Source organism: Rissa tridactyla, chromosome 2 (assembly GCF_028500815.1).
Source record: "Rissa tridactyla isolate bRisTri1 chromosome 2, bRisTri1.patW.cur.20221130, whole genome shotgun sequence".
Lineage (NCBI taxonomy): Eukaryota > Metazoa > Chordata > Aves > Charadriiformes > Laridae > Rissa > Rissa tridactyla.
This window is the reverse complement of record NC_071467.1, coordinates 56,685,928-56,707,795: the sequence shown is the minus strand read 5'-3', so window position 1 is coordinate 56,707,795 and position 21,868 is coordinate 56,685,928. Positions and strand designations below refer to the sequence as shown.

Here is a 21,868-nt window from a genome sequence, read left to right as displayed (position 1 = left end):
CGCTAGTGTAACCTAAAATGTAGGTGTGGTTCTAAAACAGGTGGATTGCACCCTTACAGATGAGGCAGACAATTAAAAAAAAAAAGGTCAGAGAACATATTTCTTGAGAATAGTAACTCTTCTGTGGTTCATGCGACTGCATCAAATGTGCAAAAAGCAGTCTGATGAACTAAGGTCAATAAAGGCCACTCTGAAGATGGGATCAAAGACTTGTACATGGAGGTAGGAGCGGTTGGCTGGGACCACAACTGTAGGCTAGCAGCTGAGAAGAGAGGAAGTTTGATACAGGACTAAGAAAAAAGGGAAACAGGCATCAATGTAGCCACGGCAGTGCCAGGGAGAGAGCAAATCGACTCGTATCAGCATATGGAGGCTGGGTGATCCATAACCTGAAGAGAAAAAGAGGAAATTGGAACGTAGACACATGAAAGGGGCAGCATGAAGGTAAAAAAAACTGATGGGCTGTGCGGGTCATGGATCCAGATGCAGGCACACACATTAATGAAATGAAAAACAGGTGAATTTTGAATGGGGCTCTAATTCCATTTGATAATTCAGTTTTCAAAGGGGCCTCAAAGTGCCCTCAGCTTCATTGGGAACTGATCAACCCCATAGTAAGTTAAATAAAAATCAAACAGGAAGAGTAGACGCTGATGGCCTGTAGCAGGAGGGCTGTCTATAGATCTTTGCTGGTGACATTTCAAAGGCAGGCGGCGATTGGAACCACATTGCCGGCTGCTGCTGCCGTCGGTGAGCTCCAGCTGGGCGCTGCCGCAACATCACCTCCAGCTAATGGGTTATCACCATTTTTAATCATCTCGCCGCAACCGATTCAAAAATCAGCTACAGCTTACCAGCAATAGCAAGAAGTACAACAGGGGAAGGGGGAGTTTTGATGAGAAAGCCTTGGCTTCCCCTTGCATTCAAAACCGTTCGCCCTGGGTTGCGTCTCTGCCTGTGAGCATCAAATTTCAGTGGTTCGGGACCTTGCGTGATCTGCCTTTTTTTTTTTTTTTAATAGCCTGGCCTAGTGATAATTTTAATCCAGAGTCCACTGTGTCTCTGTATGAATGCCGCTGTCATTTCTCTCTGTCATTCTTATGCTCTCTTCAAGTGACCAGGGACAAATTTGCTTTTTCTTTTTAAACATTTGTCTTCCCGAAGTGGAGAGTTTCAGCAGCAGCAGATGAACCACAGCACATTGCTCATCAAAACATTGGATTCAGCAATTTTATTTTTCTTTAATTAATTCAAACAAGCACATCGACTTTCTCTTTGCTTATTTGGGAGTCAGGGTTTCTTCCTAAATCTCTTCCTTGCAGCTATCTGAAGGTACGAATTATCTGACACCAGCTATATGTTGTACCTCTTCTAGAATATATGGTAGATCTTTTTCTGACCACCTGAAACAGAGACAAAATCTTGATTTAATTTACCCTAGCTGATTGTTTTTTCAGGTCTCTCTGGTCAAATCTAGTTGTCTTATTATGGGCTGATGGATAACATAGTAAATGCTTACACTTCCACCTTTTAGTAATTTCGTTACAGTCAGAATGGTCAGGTGTACTGTCAGCCAGCTTTATAAAAATAAGCTTTTTGTCCAGGTCTGCTGTAATTTTAGGACACGCTGGTAACGATTTTCCTGCCTGTCTCTTCTGCTGCTGTAGCATCACTTTTTCCCTCAAAAATATAATGCCTCTAAGATACAGTGCTCAAATTGAAGGGATCAAATCTTGCATAAGAGGTCTCTTTCTTGAGCCAGGTTAACCAAGTAAACTGTGAGAGCACTGAGACTCATTTATGTTCACAACGCCCATTATGTCAGGCATATGACCTGATCCATTCTGACCTGAGTGCGTGACAGCTCTATGTGGAAGCCTCAGCCCGCCTGGGTCACCCTGCACGCCGTTATCCCGCAGTCCCACGTGTCGCAGGTCCTGCCCGGGGGTACCCGTGCGCTCCAATCGCGGAGCGACTCCCAGGGGAGGCTTCCATATCATATGTTTACGAGGACTGGTGGAGAGGAAAAGCAAACAAGCCAACTCGTTATCCCTTGGTATTCATGAAGTACAGTGCTTCCAAATAAGATTTTTGGTAGCCAGGTCTTGGCAGAGGCTGAATCTCGAGGCTGAATTTATGACACTGGAAGCCCATTCATAAGAGTACTGCTGGCTACAGAAAGTGTTGTTACTATAGAAAGCACAGGTTAACTCTGAATACACCAAAATACGTACAGATTCCGGCTCTCTGTGATGAAACTGCTGTAGTTTAATAAATGGGGGGCCCAGGTCCTGACTTGCAGGCCACTGCTGAACTCCCAAGTTTGGACAGTTATGACTTCTGGAGAGTTACAATACCTCCTCCAGTCACTGCCTACAGTGGCTCCCACAGTGTTTATTTACAGCGTGTGGGTTGCTGGGACACCAGCCTCAGCTGGAACCTTCGACGGCACAAGATGCGTAGGTTTAACACAAGGTTAGCGTGCAACAGAATCACAGAATCACAGAAACTTCAGAGTTGGAAGGGACCTCTAGAGATCATCTAGTCCAACTCCCCTGCTAGAGCAGGATTGCCTAGAGCACATCCCTCAGGACTGCATCCAGGCGGGTCTTGAAAATCTCCAGAGAAGGGGACTCCACAACCTCCCTGGGCAGCCTGTTCCAGTGCTCTGTCACCCTCACTGTAAAGAAGTTTTTCCATGTATTTGAACGGAACTTCCTATGTTCTAACTTGTGCCCATTGCCCCTCGTCCTGTCACTGGGAACAGTGCAGCTTCTCTTTGTGTTTGTTGGTAGGTTCCTCTTGCTCAGATTTGGTGTGAAATTTCTTTTTCCTCAAGGGAAGCTGGGCCTGCTGATATTGGGCTTTCAGCATGATACAAATAACAGTACCCCTAAAAAATGAACGTTTGCGTCAGCTGCCATGAAAGACTTCTGCGTGTTGGTTTGTACCTAACCATGAAGCTCTCTACACCAACAGGTTCACAACCCGGCCGTCTGAGCTAGTGTTTGCCAAATGTAGGAAGAATAGTAAGAGAGATACTTTCTTTTTTTACAAAAAAAAAACCAAACTCCAGGCAAACATACCGCTGAAAGGTTATAACCCTTCTTCTTTGAACTCTTTTCCTTTTCTAATTGTTGCTCCACTGGGACCCAGCTGAAAATGAGTTTAAATGCTAAATTGAGTTTAAAACTACAAGTCACAGACTCCTCTGGAAACTGGACACCATGAATAAATAGAAACATTAAATCAACTTGTTTTTTTAAGGTTTCTACAGTCATACCAAGAGGTTGGGGAGTCCAGGAAATTGCTTCTGAAGTGAATCAGGTGTATTGTGTGGAATCTTTCATTTAAGGCTTTTTTCATTTCCTTTTTATTTATTTTTATTTTAAACTTATAAAGGCCTGCCTAAAATAAGTTAAGAGGATTCACATTTGGAGTTAAATTTATAGTTAAGCCTCTATATAGAAGAAAGTTCCACCCAGCTCAAGAGTTTACACAGCCTGTAAGTTGGATGTGGTAGCCACATTCATTACTTATGTGGTTGAAATGAATGGTAATTAAAAGCAAATGATTGCTGGATATGTTAGGAATGCCAAAGCCACATGATCAGGACTTTAAACAAATAGAATTGGACCTTCTCCAGATTCCTGCAGCGATTTCACCACAGGATGGTAAATCAAAAGGGCTGTCCAAAAACCAGACAGCTTTATGCTGAGCTACAAATCTGAATAAATTCACAGATTAACATATCTCAAGTGTTCATATAAAATCAGGGAGCTTTTAAAAATATATATATATGTCATCTCTTAAGGCTTTACGAATTCTCTTAGATAAGAGCATACCTTAAACAAATTCCTCCTGTAAAATACATGGAAGTTCTTTGAGTGCAGCTGATGAATAGGTCACTGTTTAGATTTATCTTAGCAGTCCTCTAGCCTCGCTCAAGATATCAATTAAGACTTGCTGGTGAATGGGGCTGAACATCTTTGATGTCTCTTGATGTTGCGAGTTTATCGAGGGATTCAAGCTATTGCACATGCAGCTTCTTTTGCCAGCATGAGAGAGCACACGGTTGGAAAGGCCGGGATGGGGGAACTACTTGGCCGTCATCACACAAATATTCCTGGTTAGGACTACGCCAAGGAGCCTGGCTGATTGGTCATAAAATCACACCTTATGTACGAATGCATACAGTGACTTATAGTGTGACAGAAGGCTTGAATGCGGTATTCATTCACTATGTGGAAGGGCAGAAGATGTCTTTGAAGATATCTACTCTAAAGCTACAGGAACTATCTACAACAGCAATACCCAGAGGCTTATTTCTCATGCAATTGCCTCAGCAATAGTGCTTTGTAAACAAAAAACTCCTCGTGCTATTCGTCTGACAGAGTAATGGGAAAGATCAGAGCAGGGCTGTGATGACCAGTTGTCCTAGTTAGATCGTTACTTAGGAATAGGGCTGGAGTGGTCTGGAACATCACAAGAAGCCTAAAATGTGCTAGGGTAACCTTCCTTCTGCCTTTGACATTCTCAAACATTGGCTGGTCACACACTTTCAGTAAGGCATTTTCCCCTGAAAATGCAATTCCAATGGATCGATTCTCTATTGCAGGGTTATTTGCCGCGGGGAGCTGACTTCCAGCAGCACCTGGCGTTTGCAGCTAATACAGATTCAACATATGGGGAGTGGTGCTTGGGCTTTGCTTTACCCAGGCATTAAAAGAACAAAGCGCGCAATTTTTTTTGTGCTTTTGAAAATTTGGGTTGTCGTCTCTTTAAAACTCAGTGACTTCATCTGTTGGGGAATGTTGTGTACTTGAGGAGCTCCCAGGGAAATGCGAGCTTAAGTTAATAAATAGATGTTAAACATGTGAAGAGCCCCAGAGAAATATGCAAAACATTATCTCAACCAAAACGTGTAATTATGGAGGACAAAACTCCTTTGTTTGCCAGAATAGTGCCACTAGACTCCGAGATTAAGCCAACACTAGAAGGGTTTCTTTTGTTCATTATTACTTGCAAAAGACTCTTGGTTAGGGAAATCGTGAGGGGAGCAAAGAAAGAATAGCCAGAAGAATGTTCAAATAGGTTAATTCGATGCCCCGCAGAGACAAGAGAAGGAAACAGCTTCTAGCTGAGGCTGGTCCTTGCCAGGCTCGGCAGCGCTCTTGGCTGTGGCCTTGCAGAAGAGTCCTCCTTCGAAGGTGTCATTCTGTGCTCGCCGCCTGCACCGGCGTTAGGGCTAGGCAAGGGCTGGAGCAGGAGGTTGCTTTTCACTCTCTCTCTGAACCTTCAGAAGCTAAGCGTGGCTTTTAAAACCCTATTCATCTTCGTTGACTTGACTCTTCACTATCTGTTCTGCAACGGCAGTAAAAGCCTGCCCCAAGAGAAATACAGTTCTATGGATTAAAATTAACTATTTAGCCTAGCAAAATAAAACAGGGACCTTCAGATCAACTCAACACACGTATCTAAACTACTGACACCTTCCTTGTTGTTGGCATCTAACCACAATTGCTTCATCTTTTGTACGAGGGAAGGGAGGACTCACTGGTAATATTGCTACAGGGTTCAGAGGGCTATATAGGTTGATTTTTAAAGGCATAATAAACACGTAAGGCAGCTTTATTTCGGAATACTCTGTTTCTGAAGATGGACATTCAAGCTCTCCCTTCGGGTTTTCCAGGAATTTTTTCTGTTGATACTTCCCAAAATAGTCACGTCACTATAAATTAGTATCGTTTTAATGGGATAGAGGACATGCAAGCACATTCATCTGAGGAAAAGGCCGGGTTTCTCTTTGTTCTTGTCATTTGCCCAGGCTCAAGTAGTTTATATCAGAAAAGAACAACAAGAAGACTTTTGCATTTCATGTCGGTTGTGTTTATTTCAGTTTTATGCAGGGTTGTGCAACAGAATTGACATCGTAGATCAGACAGTTGTGTAATGGTAGTGCCTTCAGATTCCTTCACTATCTCTCCCTTCATGTGAGCCATTAATAAAAACTGTTCATCAATACGTTAAAAAATATGGTACACATTTGCAGATAACTCTGAACGTATCTCCACCCTCCTTCCTGCTTGCAGCTCCTCTGTTCCCCACCAAAAGAAATCCCAAACTGACAACCCTGCAAAGGAGTTACCACTCTCCCCAGCATTTCACTTGCTTCAAGATTTTTAATTAAAGTTTTAAATCTTTGTTATTCTTCATTCCCTTTGGCAGGCTGGATTATAACTGTGTCAGCCATGCTTGTCAACTCCCCAGAGCCAGCCTAATGCACATCAGCCAACTCAGCTTCATATGAGGTCATGGAAAGCCTGCAAATTATCACTTTTGTGGTGGAGAGAGATTGTAGCCGTTTGTTAAAGCGTTGCCTTGGTCTGCAGTTATCTAGAGTGGTGGAGGAGAGGAGCTTGACACGGTTCTGAGCAGTTCATAAAAGTGTCCTTTCTGTGGACTCAGCTCCTTGGCAATGTGAGGCAAAGCCATCCAACTTTTTTTGTAGAGTTGGAAGCACGTCCTTGAATCGGTGTTCTCCCAGAGGTTTCTATGTCTACTCATCCTAGGAGCACTCAGTTACTAACACTAAAAGCCGGCACGTAGTTTTCTCGAGTGGTGAGATTTAAAGCGTCCTGCCCAGACGTGCCTTGTTCCCTCCCCGTCTAGCCCTGCCCGTGACACACGGTATTTGGGTGGCTGGGAGAGATCATTGCAGTGCGCAGCTTTTCGTTCCCCTCTTCTTCAGTGCTTTCCCTCAGGGCAATACATGGCAGGGGTTTCCTACCCCAGCTTTTGTGACTGTTGGACCATACAAGATGCAGGGCCACCGGTTAGGTCTGTACTGCACACGCAGTTCAAGCCTGAGCCTGTGCTTCAGGAAACCCAGTGCCTGGTCCCTCCCCACACATCTCCCTGCAACGAGGATATGCTGGGTGCAACACGCTTGACCCAGCCACTGCTACGTGGCCCATCCAGTGGCATTGCATAGACAATGTCAAACAAGCTGGCCACAGGAGCCACCCTAAAAGGGAAGCCCCCGATGCAAGAGCAACACAACCTTGTGAACGACCAGAGCCTGGGCTGCCTTATGTGGGCTCCGCAGCTTGGTCAGGAGCATCTTCCCCACCAAGGGGACGGTGCAGAAGGGAGCTGGGGTGGGCGCTAGGGCTTTTGCTAGCCCTTGCTTCTCCCAATTCTATATAGATGCAACCTGTCCTCCTTTTCCAACCATGAACAAGACCTGCTTCTTGCCACACACTGGTTAACTAGTGCAAATCAGGGCTGGCCAAAGGTGGTTTTAATATCAGCTGAGAACCTGGCTCTTTCGAACAAGCTTCTCATGCTACAGCCACCAGCACAGACGTGGGGGCCTCAGACAGCAGAAGCAGAGCATTGTAGAAATAATTTTGATGTCAGTGCATGACCTGATAAGGCAGGATATTGCTACAGAAATTTGAAATAAGTGACTTCACTGGCATGGGGGCATTGTAACTGAGTGGGGTGATGGTGGCAGCAGCCCTTGAGGAGAGACCAGGCCCAGCTGGCAGTGGTGTGGGGGACAGGGAGGGAGGGGTGTACTTAAGAGTAGCCACATGGAATATATAGGTTTGAATAAAAAGTGAAAATTAAAAGGCCTGAGCCTTAAAGGAGGTGTTACGGAAAGAAGCCACTGCTCTGCCAAGGGTTTGGGGTTGGGTTTTGGTTTGACACTGGCATTCCTGGGAGGGAAGAGGAGAGCGAGGAGGAGTCCAAAGGTGGCACAGCCGACTGCAAAGAGCGTGTGCTTCTCTGTCTTGCTGAGGCAGATCTGATACTTGAATGTCTTAACCAAGTTATGGTATGGGAAGGATGTGTCCACTGTGCAGTGGCTCCAGATAAAAAGAGAAGGAGAGATGATTTCCCAAATCATTTTGGGAAACTGCTGTGTCATTTCATGCAAGTTTAAAGACCTTGCAGGTGTAAAACAAACTGCTACTGAGAAAACTAATTGGATTCACCACTTCTCTGAATTGCCCACTGCTTTTCCTTAGCCCACGTCAGCTCTGAAGAGCAGCAGACCCACATCTGCCCCTACATCTGGCCTCCTATAGCAGGAGTTGCCATATTGTTGTATGGTTTAGGAGCTTACTACACATTGCTACCTTCGATGCTTTTGTCTTCTTAATGTGTCTCGTCTGGTAAAATACCAACTCTTTGCAACTATAAAATATGACAGAGAGAGCTTGTCAGAAAATGGTCAAAATTCCCTATTAAAAATACTGGAAAAGCCTGTAAAAATGCTTTTCTCATTTTTGGAAAAGAAACATTTGCTATTCTGTGAAAAATTGAATACCAGAAAACAAAATTTTGCTTTGTATCTCTTTCCCTCCAGCCTTTGTGTATTCATAGACATATTTTTCCATGCCCTTTTTTAAAATAAGAATTTAATGAAAAACATCAAACACATTTTTCATTCTGCTAAGAATGCACTGCATCTCTCAGTCTCTAAGTAGTCTGAACAATGACTCTTCCCTTAAAAAACAGTAAGTTACAGTTAAGATAATGTTAATTTTCCATTCTGTAAATAGATGGATATCAGAATAGTCATCTATTCTAATTCTACAGGAGAAAGGTTGAGTTACAATTTGAGCTGTTTCAGACAAAGTGTGTTTTAAAATTTTCAGGTTGAACTACAGACAAGCTTTCAAGATCTAAAGAAGGAATAGATAGGCGAGAGATCAAATATGTTTGAATAAGGTGCTTAGTTGAAAAGAACTATTTTCAGCCTCCTCTTTATTATTAGTGCTTGTTCGTTTTATCCCTAAATACAACTTACAGTACATCCCGCAAGTCCTCTCCTTGATATTAAGAATCGATTTCAGCTGCTGCTTGAACCATAAGGAAAGGGTATATTTTTCTGTACATTTTGAAAAGTTTGGTCCATAGGTGTCTTATTCTGTAACAACAGCTTCGAATACAAAGGTTTTCAAAGAAAACTAGAACACCTTCCAAAAAGATCTTTCTACGCGTTATTCAAAGCTCATTTCACCATTGCTCGGAGAGCATCCCAGTTGCGTGACAGTTTTTTGGCCTGGGCCATAAAAAACACTATGAATTGATTAGAGGCAAATTAGTCCTAGGCAGCCATAGAATCCCATAGAATTTAAGAGAAAATTAAACTATGCTGAGAAGGTTTATGTTTCTGACTATCCACAGCAATTGGGAAAAAGATCAAGGAACCTCATCCTTGTTTGCTTTTTTTATTAGAAACCTCCCTGCTTGGCTTCCAGAGCTCTCTGGCCCTGTTACCACTTCAGCTGAGGCAGCAGGAGGGAGGGACAAGGAAAAATGTTGGTGGAAATTTTCAGATCACAGATTCTTTTCTCCCCGAGTACAAGAACTGAGTTTCCAGCCAGAGACTCGGGCTTATTTCAGCCCACATGGCCTCATGGATTAATTCAGAAACTGGCTTTAAAGAAACACGCGGGAGGTGGGGCACCATGGATTTGGCATTGCAGAGCTGCAAGGAGGCACCCTTCCCCGCATCTTCACGGGCAGAGATCTTCCACTCATCGGGCAGCAGCCATTCTGAGGTCTTTCAGCAAGACCCTCCCTATTAAAACTAGTACATTGTACACCTAAGATAATCAAAACATAGAACAGATGTTCATCCTGTCCACTGCTCATTTTATAGCTTTTTAGTTTATGTCATGCTGAAATGAGCTTTTTATTAGGGAGTACTTAATCGTGCTTGGACTCAAACGTCCTCTACCTCTCTTCCATATTTTCTTTGAACGTCTGTTTTTAGAAAATAATCTCTCCCTGACACACATGGAAAGGGAGAGATTTGCAAAGCCTCAGCTAGTGTAATTAAGAGCCAAGAGCAGCTGACCTCAAAAAGCAACGGTGAAAAACACAGTCAATTGTTGAGCATAAATTACTCCATAATTAAGTACAATTGCCTCATAACAAAAGTAGATCTTTCTCTCGTCCATTACTTGGACAAAAATCATACTGAGGAGGAGTTGATAACTCTGTGAAGACGGTATCACAGCAAAAAAAGGTTTAAGTAGGTGTAGATTCAAGCGCTGGTCCCAGGGAAGCGATGCGTTCAGGGTACGTCCATGTGAGGTACCTGAACCAGCCTGTGAAAGGGATACTTCTGCTTCCCTCCTCACCGCCCCAGCCTCTCCTTGTCGCACTCCCTCTTTGTTGCAAAAAGTGCCCGTTCACCTCAGCCCCTTCATCTGGGCACATCGTCAGTAATTAGAAGACAGGCAGGTTGGACATTTCTTAGAGGCGTAACTGGCCAGACCTTCAGAGCTGGTGCAAAACTTTTGGAATTAGAAGGGATGCACAGAGTTACAGCAGTTCAAGATATGGACCACAGAGGTCAAAGAGCCAGGTGAGCTACAGACAAGTGTTTATTCTGCTAAAATTCACTTTGATTTCTGTGAGTTAGCCTGGATCTTCCGTGAGTTTGCCCAACGAGTCACCTCCACTCACGCAGTGTAATGAGAGCCAGTGTAGTCTCATTGCATGAGTTTTATAAGTTTTGGGAAGTAATTCCTTCTTGTCCCTCAAGACATGAACCCACCCCTCATAAGGAGAAAGGGGCTGCCTGTAGTTATGATTTTTTTCCATCCTGGACCTTCTTCTGCCCACTCTGCCACAGCCAAGGGACTAAGCAGCCGCGGATGTGACCAGTCTGCACCTTTTACACTCCCAGTATGATGGAGAAGACATCAAACAATGATAACAGTCCCAGCTCAGCATCAGAACCTTGACTAGTAATACCCACTCTTTTTAAACCTAAAATCACTGGTAGAAAAATGTAAAAAAGAACATTAATGCTTGATAGTTCTTCCTGCTCAAAAAAGCAAAAACTAAGATTGCTGCAAATAGGATTGATTCCAGATCTCCTTCTTGTCCATTCACTAGATCTGAGAAACAACAGAGGAATCCCACAAAGAGCCAAGGGTGACCAAGAAGACAGCATGCTGGGTTTCTGTTTGTTTTTCTTCAGATGTTGAACAAGGGCAACAGAAACCACTGGTTCCCAGGTTAAATTGCCCCGTCTCACAAACTACTTGTGGAGGACAGGCTCCTGAGAGGGAAACGTGGATATAAACCAAACCACCCTGGCTGGCCCATGCTGCTTTGCCAGGGTCTCCTCTGGGAGATCCTAAGAGCTTTTAACTTCACTTCAATAGAAAAGGGACCGTAGCAGAAATTGTCTCCTACTGTTGACCACTTCAGCTTATACAAGCTATGTTTAGTTTTATAACACTGTCTTTTCCTTGCTTTATGTGAGCGGGGCAATCACAGCAATGAAGTTACTGTCATCAATGTGGTTTATTAGCCCTTAACGTGTTAGTGACGCTCGGCCTGCCCCATGGTGGGACGGCCACACTGGAGAAACGAGTGCTTGATAGACACCAGCATCTTCCACAGGGCAAGCCCTCAGCCCGGATCACTGCAGACAAAGTGCTATTGCTGTTACACTTCAACAATGTGTGTTTCTTTGGTGCTTTGGTCGGCAGTGAACGGAATCGTACGCCTCATCCCATGGTTTTCTTGCAGTACCAGCAGCGCTGCCCGGGACAGGGCGGATGCTCAGCATCTGGCATCCCCGTGCACAGCTGGAGCTCAAGGGAAATGGGGCAGCTCTGCCGCTGCCCGAGACGTGCCAAGACGGTCTCCACCTTTCCCCAGCACCAACTTGTTTCCTAGCCATCTATGTCATCTGCCCCCCAGCAATCCTGAGCCGCAAAGCCCCAGACCGCTTTCCAGAGAAAATGACTGACATCCTCTGAAGAGAGCTAGGGATTCATCAGACCAGTTTCCTAAGTCCCAAACAAGCTTGCAGGTGAAACCTGGTGAGATTTTATTGCAGGCAAGAGGAAGGTGGACACTGGATTTCTGTCAGATTGTATTTGAAGGTTCATTCCAGAAATAGAGCTACACACATTTTTAATTATTTGTATTATTAATTTATTATTAATCATATCCAGGTCTCTGAAATTTCTGTCTGCTTTCTGACAGCACATGTTTTTAGCCTCCTACCAATCTTTTCACAAACAGAAGAGTTATAATTGTCTGTGTTTATACAAAATAAGACTTCCCTAAGTCACACAGGAAGGGAACACAAGAAATCTAGAGCAAAATAGGAAACGTAACTGGATCTCGGTTCCTCTCTTGACCATCAGAAAATCCAAGCTGAAACTTTCAATTTCAGAAAACGTCTCAGTTTCACAGTCCTTACGCATTTATATGTGCTTTCAGTGTTCAGGAGAACCAGATGTTTTGCACCAGCCTCTGCTGTCAGTTACTATGGCACATATCTGTGCTAACTTCACCAGTTACAGGCAAATTAGTCAATTAAATGTTCTGTGTATTTTCACTAAGATACTAATGGCTCTTGCACCTGCTTGCGGGATTTAGCTGAAAAACGTATCTTAAAATTAGCTAACAAGCTCCACGGTGGGAAAGAACTGCATCCATTTTAACAGCATGCTCACACGTGGTTCCCAGAAGACGATGTGTTTTGGGGTGGAAACACCTCTGGAGGTCACCAAGTCCAGCCTCCTTCCTCCTCAAAGCAGGGCTGTTGGCCAGCACTGGTTCAGATCAGCATCATTTATAATTATTTTGCACATAGACCATTGTTCTACATCCCAGGGATGCAGAACAGGAGACTTTTCATGGACTTCACCGACTTTTGGCATCTTATCTGGGCAGGGGCAGGGGCAAATACAAACCCCATTTAGTATGTGTAAAAGGGATATATTGTGAGAGTTGTGTGTTGATTCTCTGAAGCTACCTACAGTTGTATTATTGGAGAAACTCAGGGCACTAATGAAGCTTGGGTAAATGTTGCCCCTAAAGCGTGTGCCATGAGCTGAAGGAGAAATGCTGACTCCGTGGCAGCTCACATGGACTTTACAGCATGAGCCATGAATATCAGCATCTACGTTATGGAGGGAGCTCAGAGACATCTCAGAAAAGAAGGCTGTAAAGGGGCGCAAAGAAAAAGTATTTGTCTAAATCCCTCTCCCCGATGGCTGCGTGGGTGCTCTTAACTCGGTGCACCCTGAATTGCACCTCGGGAAAACGGCTGAACAAGGTGGATGTGAGTAACACCCCCCCGCCCCCTCAGTGCATCCCCCTCTCTCCAGGAAGGATCGAGTGTCCTTGAAAGATGAAGGCACAAGCTGTCTGCGTGGTCTTTGCCTTTCACTCCCAGTATAAGCCTGCTTACAGCACACGGCGCTGCCCCTCCCCACGTCACCAGCCGACTAGAAAGCCTCTACCGTCACAGCCCGAGATGTAGACGAATAGCACATCGCCAACCCAAAAACAGGCACCAGGAAAGCGGAAAACACTGCTTTTATCTTGTGGGGCGGCATTTATTCTTCTTGATCTAATTACTTGTCATCCATGTAGCGAGCTAAAAAATTAGTTCCATAATCTTTTATCGGTCCATAAAATTTACTTCAAGGTTTAGCAGAGCAGAGACAAATGCTAATGCTGCCGTCTCTCTTGCCATTGAAAAAATGCAAAATAGGGTTTGAAAGGAGAATAGCTAGGCCATGCTCTTTTGCCAACGACAGAAATCCTTGCAGAGGCAGAAAGTTGCCCTTAGGAACAAATACTACAGGTCTCTGCAGTTTCAGTTTCTGATGTCAGGGGGTGGAAGCCCGAGGGTGAAATTCCCTCCCCTCCTGCCATGGACTTGGAGCTGTGCAGGACACCCCCGGGGCTGACAGACGGGGCTGGGGGTACCCAGCTGCTTGAGGCTGGTGCTTGGCTCACAGCGGTGAGCTGCCATGGAGCCCGGCCGGCGCCACGGACACCATTCCCATTCCCGCTGGAGAGGGACATAAAGCTTTCACCCTAGCCAGCGGCAGCCGGCCACGTCGTACACTTCACAACCTTGCATTAGGGCTTGGAAAAGATGAAAAAGCGTAAAATCGCTGGTTACTGTTCTCCCAGGCTGCTACCCAACTGAAAAACGTGCTTAGGACGCCCGTGCCCATCTATGGTACCCAAAGTTAACAACTAAAAGGAAGACAGATGCAAAATAAGAGCTCGGCAAATGTGTCCATTTCTAGCACACGAGTTGCCAAGTCCCTAGTATGTTTTTTTACCATAGTAAATTACCGTCTGCCAGCTTCTTGTATGATTTGAAGCATAAAGTCAGCCTTTTCTAGATCCAATAAAAAGCTGAACTAAAATGTTAATTTCAGAGAACTGCAGATGAGGGAATTAATCTAACTCCGCTCCTGCTGTGCAGTCTTATACATACAAAACCAAACGGTGCCATGTTTCAGGTGCTTTGAAGGGTGAGAATCTGCAGAACGTTAGAAAGATAAGAAATAACAACGTATTCCTTAAAACGTTGAGGTGGTGTCACTTCAACGTGAAACGGATGGCCTGATTCATTGCATTGCCCTTTTACCACAGATAATGCCTAACGAGGGTTTCTCTCTGCTTCGTTACAGAACCACGACCGCACGTGCATCGCGTGCAGAATCATCTACCGGTCGGATGAGCACCATCCTCCCATCTTACCCCCCAAGGCGGACCTGACTATAGGGCTACACGGAGAGTGGGTGAGCCAGCGCTGCGAGGTGCGGCCTGAGGTCCTCTTCCTCACTCGCCACTTCATCTTCCATGACAACAACAACACCTGGGAAGGTCACTACTACCACTACTCCGACCCCATCTGCAAGCACCCCACCTTCACCATCTATGCCAAGGGACGCTACAGCCGGGGCGTGCACTCCTCCAAAGTGATGGGCGGCACGGAGTTTGTGTTCAAAGGTAGAGTGGCTCGCTACACTGGGGGCGGAGGTGGCCACGTAGTTACGGAGCAGAGCAGGGTTTGCTCATAACGACTTGGCTGCTGATGATTTCATTCTGCCGTTTTCGGGGGTTAGTCATTTCTTGGGAAGATTTGCAGGCGTTGTGTGGATGCACAGCCAAACCATACAGCTGCACAGCATTTCACACCACTGAAGCAACGCGCATTTGAGGCAGGGATCTTTTAAGTACAGCACAAGAAAGTAAGATTTCACATCACTCCGTCTTGGAGTCCCATGGCCAGACTTCAAGTATCTAAGCAAAGTGTCTGAGATTAGATCTGTGTCCTAGGGCTCCTTCAGCAGAGAGAAAAAAGCACCTTCAGAAGGCTTTTCAGGTCGGGAGTGGTATAAATCATCTTCTGTTGAAGACAGATGTAGCAGCAGCATGTGTCCTTTCATCAGCTTCCAAGGGGCCCTAGAGCACGTAAGGATGTCCCTAAAGACAGCTCTGATTAATCCCACCACAGCGAAGACTAGATGTAGCTAACCGAAACCCCTCGAGTACTTTGGGAAGCAGCGCTCAGTGGTGACGCCACCCGGGTCCCTGCGGCTGAGAAGCCTTCCTGCGCAAACAGCCCCGTAGCACCCCGCTTAGACAGAGCACAGCGGCTTTAACCACTCGCACAAACAGACATCTCCAAAACATGACGTCCCGCCACGGCGCCAGCCCCAGTGGAGCCTCTGGAAGCCCCAAGCACTCTGTGGGCTCTTCTTATTTCAGCTTCCATGTGAGAAGCATATAGCTTCTTGTATGGCTCCAATTTAGGAAAGCATCTAACTATCAGGAATAATTTACTAATCTGGTATTTTCACAGGAGGCAGGAGATACCCTTGCCCATCAGAGCTTTGGCTCTTTACAGCTGCATGCAGCATGTCCCAGCTCAGCTCCCGGGGTGAAATCCAGTTTTTGCTTAATTTCTGGTTTACGGTATGCCAACTTCACTGGAAACATTCAAGGTCAGGCTGGATGGGGCTCTGAGCAACCCGATCTAGTTGAAGATGTCCCTGCTCATTGCAGGGGGGTTGGACTAGATGACCTTTAAAGGTCCCTTCCAACCCAACACATTCTATGATTCTATAACTTACCTCACAGATCAAGGTCACTCCTTTGGTTTTGGTAAAACTTTTAGGTTCACTTTCCACAGATTACCTTTTACACCAGACAGATTAAATAATGTGAACTGTAGAGCCACTGGATCAAATATCTGTTTATAAAACCTGAGAATAAAATTCCCACCAATTTTTACTATAAAAAGACGTACACGCTGTTAATGACCTGCGAGAGTATTCGGGATTTTGGTGTGTCGCGAGGCATGAGAGCTGGTTATTTGCCTCTGTTTTGGTCAGCACTGAGTTATTCAGACCCCCTTTTCTTGATACACCGTGTCAAGCACACACCTGGAAAAATCTCTATTCAGCTTCCATAGGCTCATTCAATTTGGCTTTTCACAACTTCTGAAACTCAGCTGAAAAACAAAACTTTACGGCCCTTGAGCTCCTTTGAAATACAGGCAACTTGGAACTGAAGAAGCTGCGGCACTTCTATGTTTGATACTGCAAGCTGCAGCCACTGTTCAGATAAGAGAAAAAGCATCTTTCTGTAGTTCAGCAATACTTTATAATATTCATGCAAAAAAGGACAGGAAACATAGGTAGATAGTGCAACTGTGGCCCTTTCCAAATTTTCCAGTTGGAACTAATTATTTCATTAGCTTTACAGGGTGACGTCTTAAAAAAATGATGAAAAATACATTATAAACTGTCCTACTTATGGATTAATGTGGACAGTAGTAAAACCTGAGTGAAGTTTTATTGTTTCCTCTTTTATCTCTCTCCTAGCATAACCAACTTGGCTTTATCTGTAAAGGATTGTCTGGAATTTATGAAAAGCTCTGCTTAATCTCTGACTGAGATACGTGGCCATGAGGTTTTCTTCAACTGAGTTTGTGCGTGTGTGTGTTCTGTGCAAGAAGTAATTACGTAAAAGACACAAAACGATGCAAATAGATTTGCTGGCCACACCTGCAAATATAAAAAATTGATTTAAGAATGAACAAGGAGAGACAATTCTGATTTGACAGGTACACCCCAATCCGCATGTCACCTTTTGCTTGTGGTTTTGTCCCTCTGCTAATAGCTCCTCTCTTCCTCTCTCGCAGTGAACCACATGAAGGTCACTCCCATGGATATATCCACAGCCTCTCTGCTCAACGTCTTCAACGGGAACGAGTGCGGAGCCCAGGGGTCCTGGCAAGTCGGGGTTCAGCAAGACGTCACCCACACGAACGGCTGCATCGCCCTCGGCATCCGCCTACCTCACACCGAGTACGAAATCTTCAAAATGGAGCAGGATGCCCGGGGCAGGTACTTGCTGTACAACGGCCAGAGACCGAGCGACGGGTCCAGCCCCGACCGACCGGAGAAGAGAGCCACTTCCTACCAGATGCCTTTAATTCAGTGCGCTTCATCCGTACCCAGATCCGAAGAGTCACCAGAGGAGAATAAAATAAGGCTGTATAGCAGCAGGGCACCGGAAAAATATCCCAGCGCCCCAGCTCTTGCTTTGGTGTTGTTTATTTGTACTGTGTCATATTGGGACATTCTCAGCTAGAAGTGAAAAAAAACTTATTTTTCATGACTACAAAGCCAGGATTCCACCAGACTGGGGGTTGTTTTTCTTCCGAAAGAAAGGGACATTTATTTTCTTGATGCACTTGAATGCCTGAGAACTGTTGTTCTTTTCCTTACTTCCCCCCTCCTCCTTGAATCCCAAACGGCACTCGTTTGATGTTTGTGCTTTGAACTTCATCCAGTCTGATCCCTGGCCTGACATGACTGCACAAAAGTAATTGCACTTTAGGACTGCAGACTTTTGGGGGGAGGGAAGGGGGTCTCCTTTTATTATTATTTTTTAACTGCTGGGGGGAACGTTATGATCCTGCTTCGGTCGTCTCTGCCATCTTACCGTTGTGGTACTCTTCTCCCCAGCGCCCGGTTTCTCATCAGGATTTAGCTCTGGGGAAGGGCTCGGTGTCGTGCCAGTACTGTGATAGCAGCTTCCCCCTCTGACTTCACAGCTCTGATGTAGATATGTACATAAGGAGGAAACCCACAAAGATTTATCTTGTCATTATCTCACAGCTCGTAACACAAAAAGAAAGAGCAAATCAACAGCCCTCCGGTCAGATAGCGCTAAAGGGTTGATACTTCTAATTAAAAAATATTCCAAGTAATTTAAGCTATTTTTACAATCATTAAGTTGTAAAAATAACCAGTGATTTAATATTTTCTCATTCAATTTCCTTAGCTCTGGAATTGCTTCGAGGCCTCCCTTTGTACCTAGCGAGTAGTTAACAACCAAGCCCCCTTAAAGCCAGACAGAAGCCGCATTTTTCTGTCGGCTGCACACAGTGCAGGTAAGTCGCCGACACAAGGCTGCAGGGACTTCTTCTGTTTTCATATTCCTGAGGCCTTGCCTACACCCCGTGCGGTATTTGTGCCTCGGATTTTGTGCCAGCCAGGTGGGCAAAGTAAAGCAGCAAGCGGGCTCCAACGTGTTCTGTAACGCTGTTTAGCAGCGTATTTTTAGTGATGTGACCTCACGTCGGAACAAGTAAAAGGTTGCAGCAGCGAGCGCACCGTGGCCTCCAGGATCACTTGTAGTTCAGAGAGGCAGAAAGCAGCTGGAAACAGACCGGCATCCATGGGATGGAGGGAGACTGGCCTAGTCTTACCAGAGGGAGGAGCAAGAGTTGCACAAATGCAGCCACGTCCTCCTCCCTTTTCTTCCTGCTGGACCGTCCCAACGCGTACCAAATCGGGATTGGTTTGGGGAGAGACTGCGGGGAAGGTGGATAGACACAGCCCTCAGAGAGCATTCTTCCTTTAGTTTTCATATTCCCGAGGCCTTACGTACTCCACGTGCAGTATTTGTGCCTTGGATTTTGTGCCAGCCAGGTGGGCAAAGTAAAGAAGCAAGTGGGCTCCAACGTGTTCTGTAACACTATTTTAGCAGCGTATTTTTAGTGATGCGGCCTCACGTAGGAACAAGAGCCTGCCCTGGAAACCCTCAGTTTTCCCCAGTGGCAAATAAATCCTTGTGTGCTCACTGATGTGAATCGGTGCAGACTCTGGAGGGGCAGCAGGGGAGATATTTAAGGCCAGCAAGGAGGTAGGTATAAGTTCATGGAGAACCATGCTCCCCAGCTTTAATGGGGAGCGAGCTGAGGGCGCAGCTTAACCATGCAGCATTTGGGCTGTGGCCTTTACCGATACACACGTGTTTAGGCTTACGGGAGGAGCAGGAACCCATGCAAGAAAAAGAAGGAGTAAGGTCATAGCATTTCTTCATCAGTATCAGCAGCCTCTAGCTGCCCAGTCCAGTAGTAGAGAAAGCAAGCCTGTAATGTGTTCTTTTCAGAGGAAAAGCTTGTCTTGAATGAAGGTCTTTCAGCTTTACATAGGTGAGTCTCTATGCTCTGTGCTATAGCAAAAGCATTATTTGAAAATACAATGATAGCATGGACCTCGCTAGCAAAAATAGCAGGAAAAAGCCGTTCAAGTAGCAAATGGCTATGCTCTGGTTCCCTACCTTCTCAAAGTCCATGCTTGACAGATTTTCCAAGCTGGTATCAGCCTTGGATGCAAACTTCCTCAGAGTGGGAACAAAACTGCTTCACCCGGTTTTGAGACAGCAAAAGGAAGTGGAGAAGGAACAATCACAGACTCTCACTGCCAGGTCAGGTCGCATCTTTCATGTTTTTTTCCTCAGACGGAGGGAAAACTCACTAACGGTCAGGAACAGAGCTCAGGCTGGCTCAGTAATCACCTGAGAAAGTGTTCATCCATCCATCTGATAGCAGATCCTCCTTCAGCCTGCTGGAAGGAGCTGAAAGCCAACTCACCACGATGAATCAAACCCTATGAACAGCTGCTCTGATCAGCATTTCTTAATGATTTTCTGCTCCACAGAATCAAACCTACTAGAAGAGTCAGTTTGGCGCCCGTTGCTGGTAGGGAGGCATCAGGAGCAGAGTTTTAACTAGAGGGTCAAGAAGGAGACACGATGCCTCTGAAAGAGAAGCTAGGAACCAGGACAGGTGGTTTTCTCTAGCTAGACTTGAGCGTTGTATTCAACAGATTGACGCCAGCATATCTCCGACTGAGTTCCTGAGCTCTTGCAATCAAACGAGTCCCTTAAATACTAGCTTCAGTTCTGACTTCTGTTTTGAGACCTAGCAGCATGAGTGAATGCACATTTTTATTTATGAGGATGGGAATGGTGGGATGTTCCCTAGATCACACAAGACAAGCAACTATTCGCACATTGGGTGGTGGTCCTGTCTCTGGAAAAGCATCAATGGCTAGGAGCTGTCAGACCCCGTTCCTTCCATATGTACGCGCCACACAGCTTCGGTCCCAGCTGAAATCTGCACACACTCGTGATGCAGGACAGAAGCAGAGAGCAAAGGAACTGCTCCGCAGCGTGGTGTTCTATACTCATCAGGGCAATGACCTACAATTTATTAGTGCTTCATGGCTCCTCTGTAAATTGCCTAATGTCAGAAATATTACCACAGTTTCAAGAGAAAGTGGACTGCCTAGTTCTTCGCTCTAAAAAGCACATTGATGTCTCAACTGTGTTCTGAATCACAGGCTTGCAAAGATCTAGGTTTTCCAAGGTCTACTGCTACAGTAAATGCAAACACGGCGCAATATAAAAATTGTACAAGAACTGCATTTTTTTTTCTGTCATCTAGAGATAGTCTGAAAGGAAGCACTTGAAAAATGCCTTCATGATGCGTGTCCGTCAATCTGATTTGGGGGTCCTCTAGTTTATTTGTAGTGTGGACCAGAAACATAATTTTATAATTTGGGTTCTTAGCATACACTGCACCAGCTTCCCTCCTTCTGCCTATATATTTTTTCTTTATTTTTCTGTTAGCCACTAGAAGCTCAGTTGGACAAAGATATAAGTCTTCAGAGTGCATAGTTTAGTTCCCTATCCGTGTTCTCCGCAAGACTTCTCCTAGGTTACAGGCACAGAACTAAGCTTCCGTGATGTTTTGGTTTCATCACGCACTAAATCAACTGCTGCACAGCACCATATACTTTTGTGATGCAATATATTCCATTCATTTTATTTCTCCAACCTGACCTCATGTGCTGGCAGCCCTGGCCGCTGAAAAAGTTAAGCCGCAAGTGGTTTAGCAGTGGAAGACCTACAAACCGAGTAATTTATCCCATCCAGAAGCGCCGAAGTTTTGAGAAGGGAAGCAATTAATGTTGGTATCTTCAGTAACTGCCAGTGTTGCCAGGACAGGTGAAAATTTTTCCCTCAGCACCACTGTCAGATCCTACTCAAGGAGCCACCTGATAGAAGAAATGGTAACCCAAAGAAGTTATTGTGCAAATTGTTTTAACAGGTTCTAGTTAAGAAAAAGGACAAAAGGGATCAGAAAAATCAAAACAAGTGTTCTTGCTCTGTTTCTATACCGTTTACTTATTGTGCCTGCTGCCCTGGGGTAGAATGTCATTTTTATGAAGAGAAGTCCGTGTTTTAAGGTATAATGTCTGTCTTGCTTGAGTTGGAGTGTGCTTGCTTAAAGTGCAGGATTAAAAAAAAAAAAATCTTTTTATTTTTGTAAAGTTATAGAAGATATTTTTCTTCTCAACTATGTTCCAGATTAAACTGCCAGGGAAGTTTAAGCACTTGTGAAACTATTGGTTGAAATAAAAAAGCCTAACTGAAAAATTGAGGATTTCTTTGCATCCTATACATGTTAGCTTTCTGTTCTGTTGACTTTCCATCTGTAAAAAAATCACAGATTTCTCAGAAAGCAATAACTGAAAATGCCCGTGTTGAACAACTTGTGCACAGAAAAGCTCATTTCTTACTATATACACAAGAAAACATTTTTCCTTGAGAAGATGTCGCTAGAAACAGCTCTGATGGATTCTAGTCATCCCACAGCTGGGATGATCTGGGTTTCACAGCACATCTTTCAGGTTCTCTG

General features: G+C 44.9%; 1 protein-coding gene across 1 annotated transcript in view; it reads left to right on the top strand.

The window, feature by feature from the left end:
- APCDD1 (APC down-regulated 1) overlaps window positions 1–21,606 on the top strand; it is a 33,805-nt gene extending 12,199 nt beyond the window's left edge. Inside the window, exons 4-5 of the mRNA XM_054192208.1 lie at window positions 14,490–14,811; window positions 17,012–21,606. Of these exons, the coding sequence (XP_054048183.1) occupies window positions 14,490–14,811; window positions 17,012–17,463 (774 nt within the window). The 3' untranslated portion in view covers window positions 17,464–21,606. The remainder of the gene's footprint in view (window positions 1–14,489; window positions 14,812–17,011) is intronic.
- The last annotated feature ends 262 nt before the right edge of the window (window positions 21,607–21,868 follow it).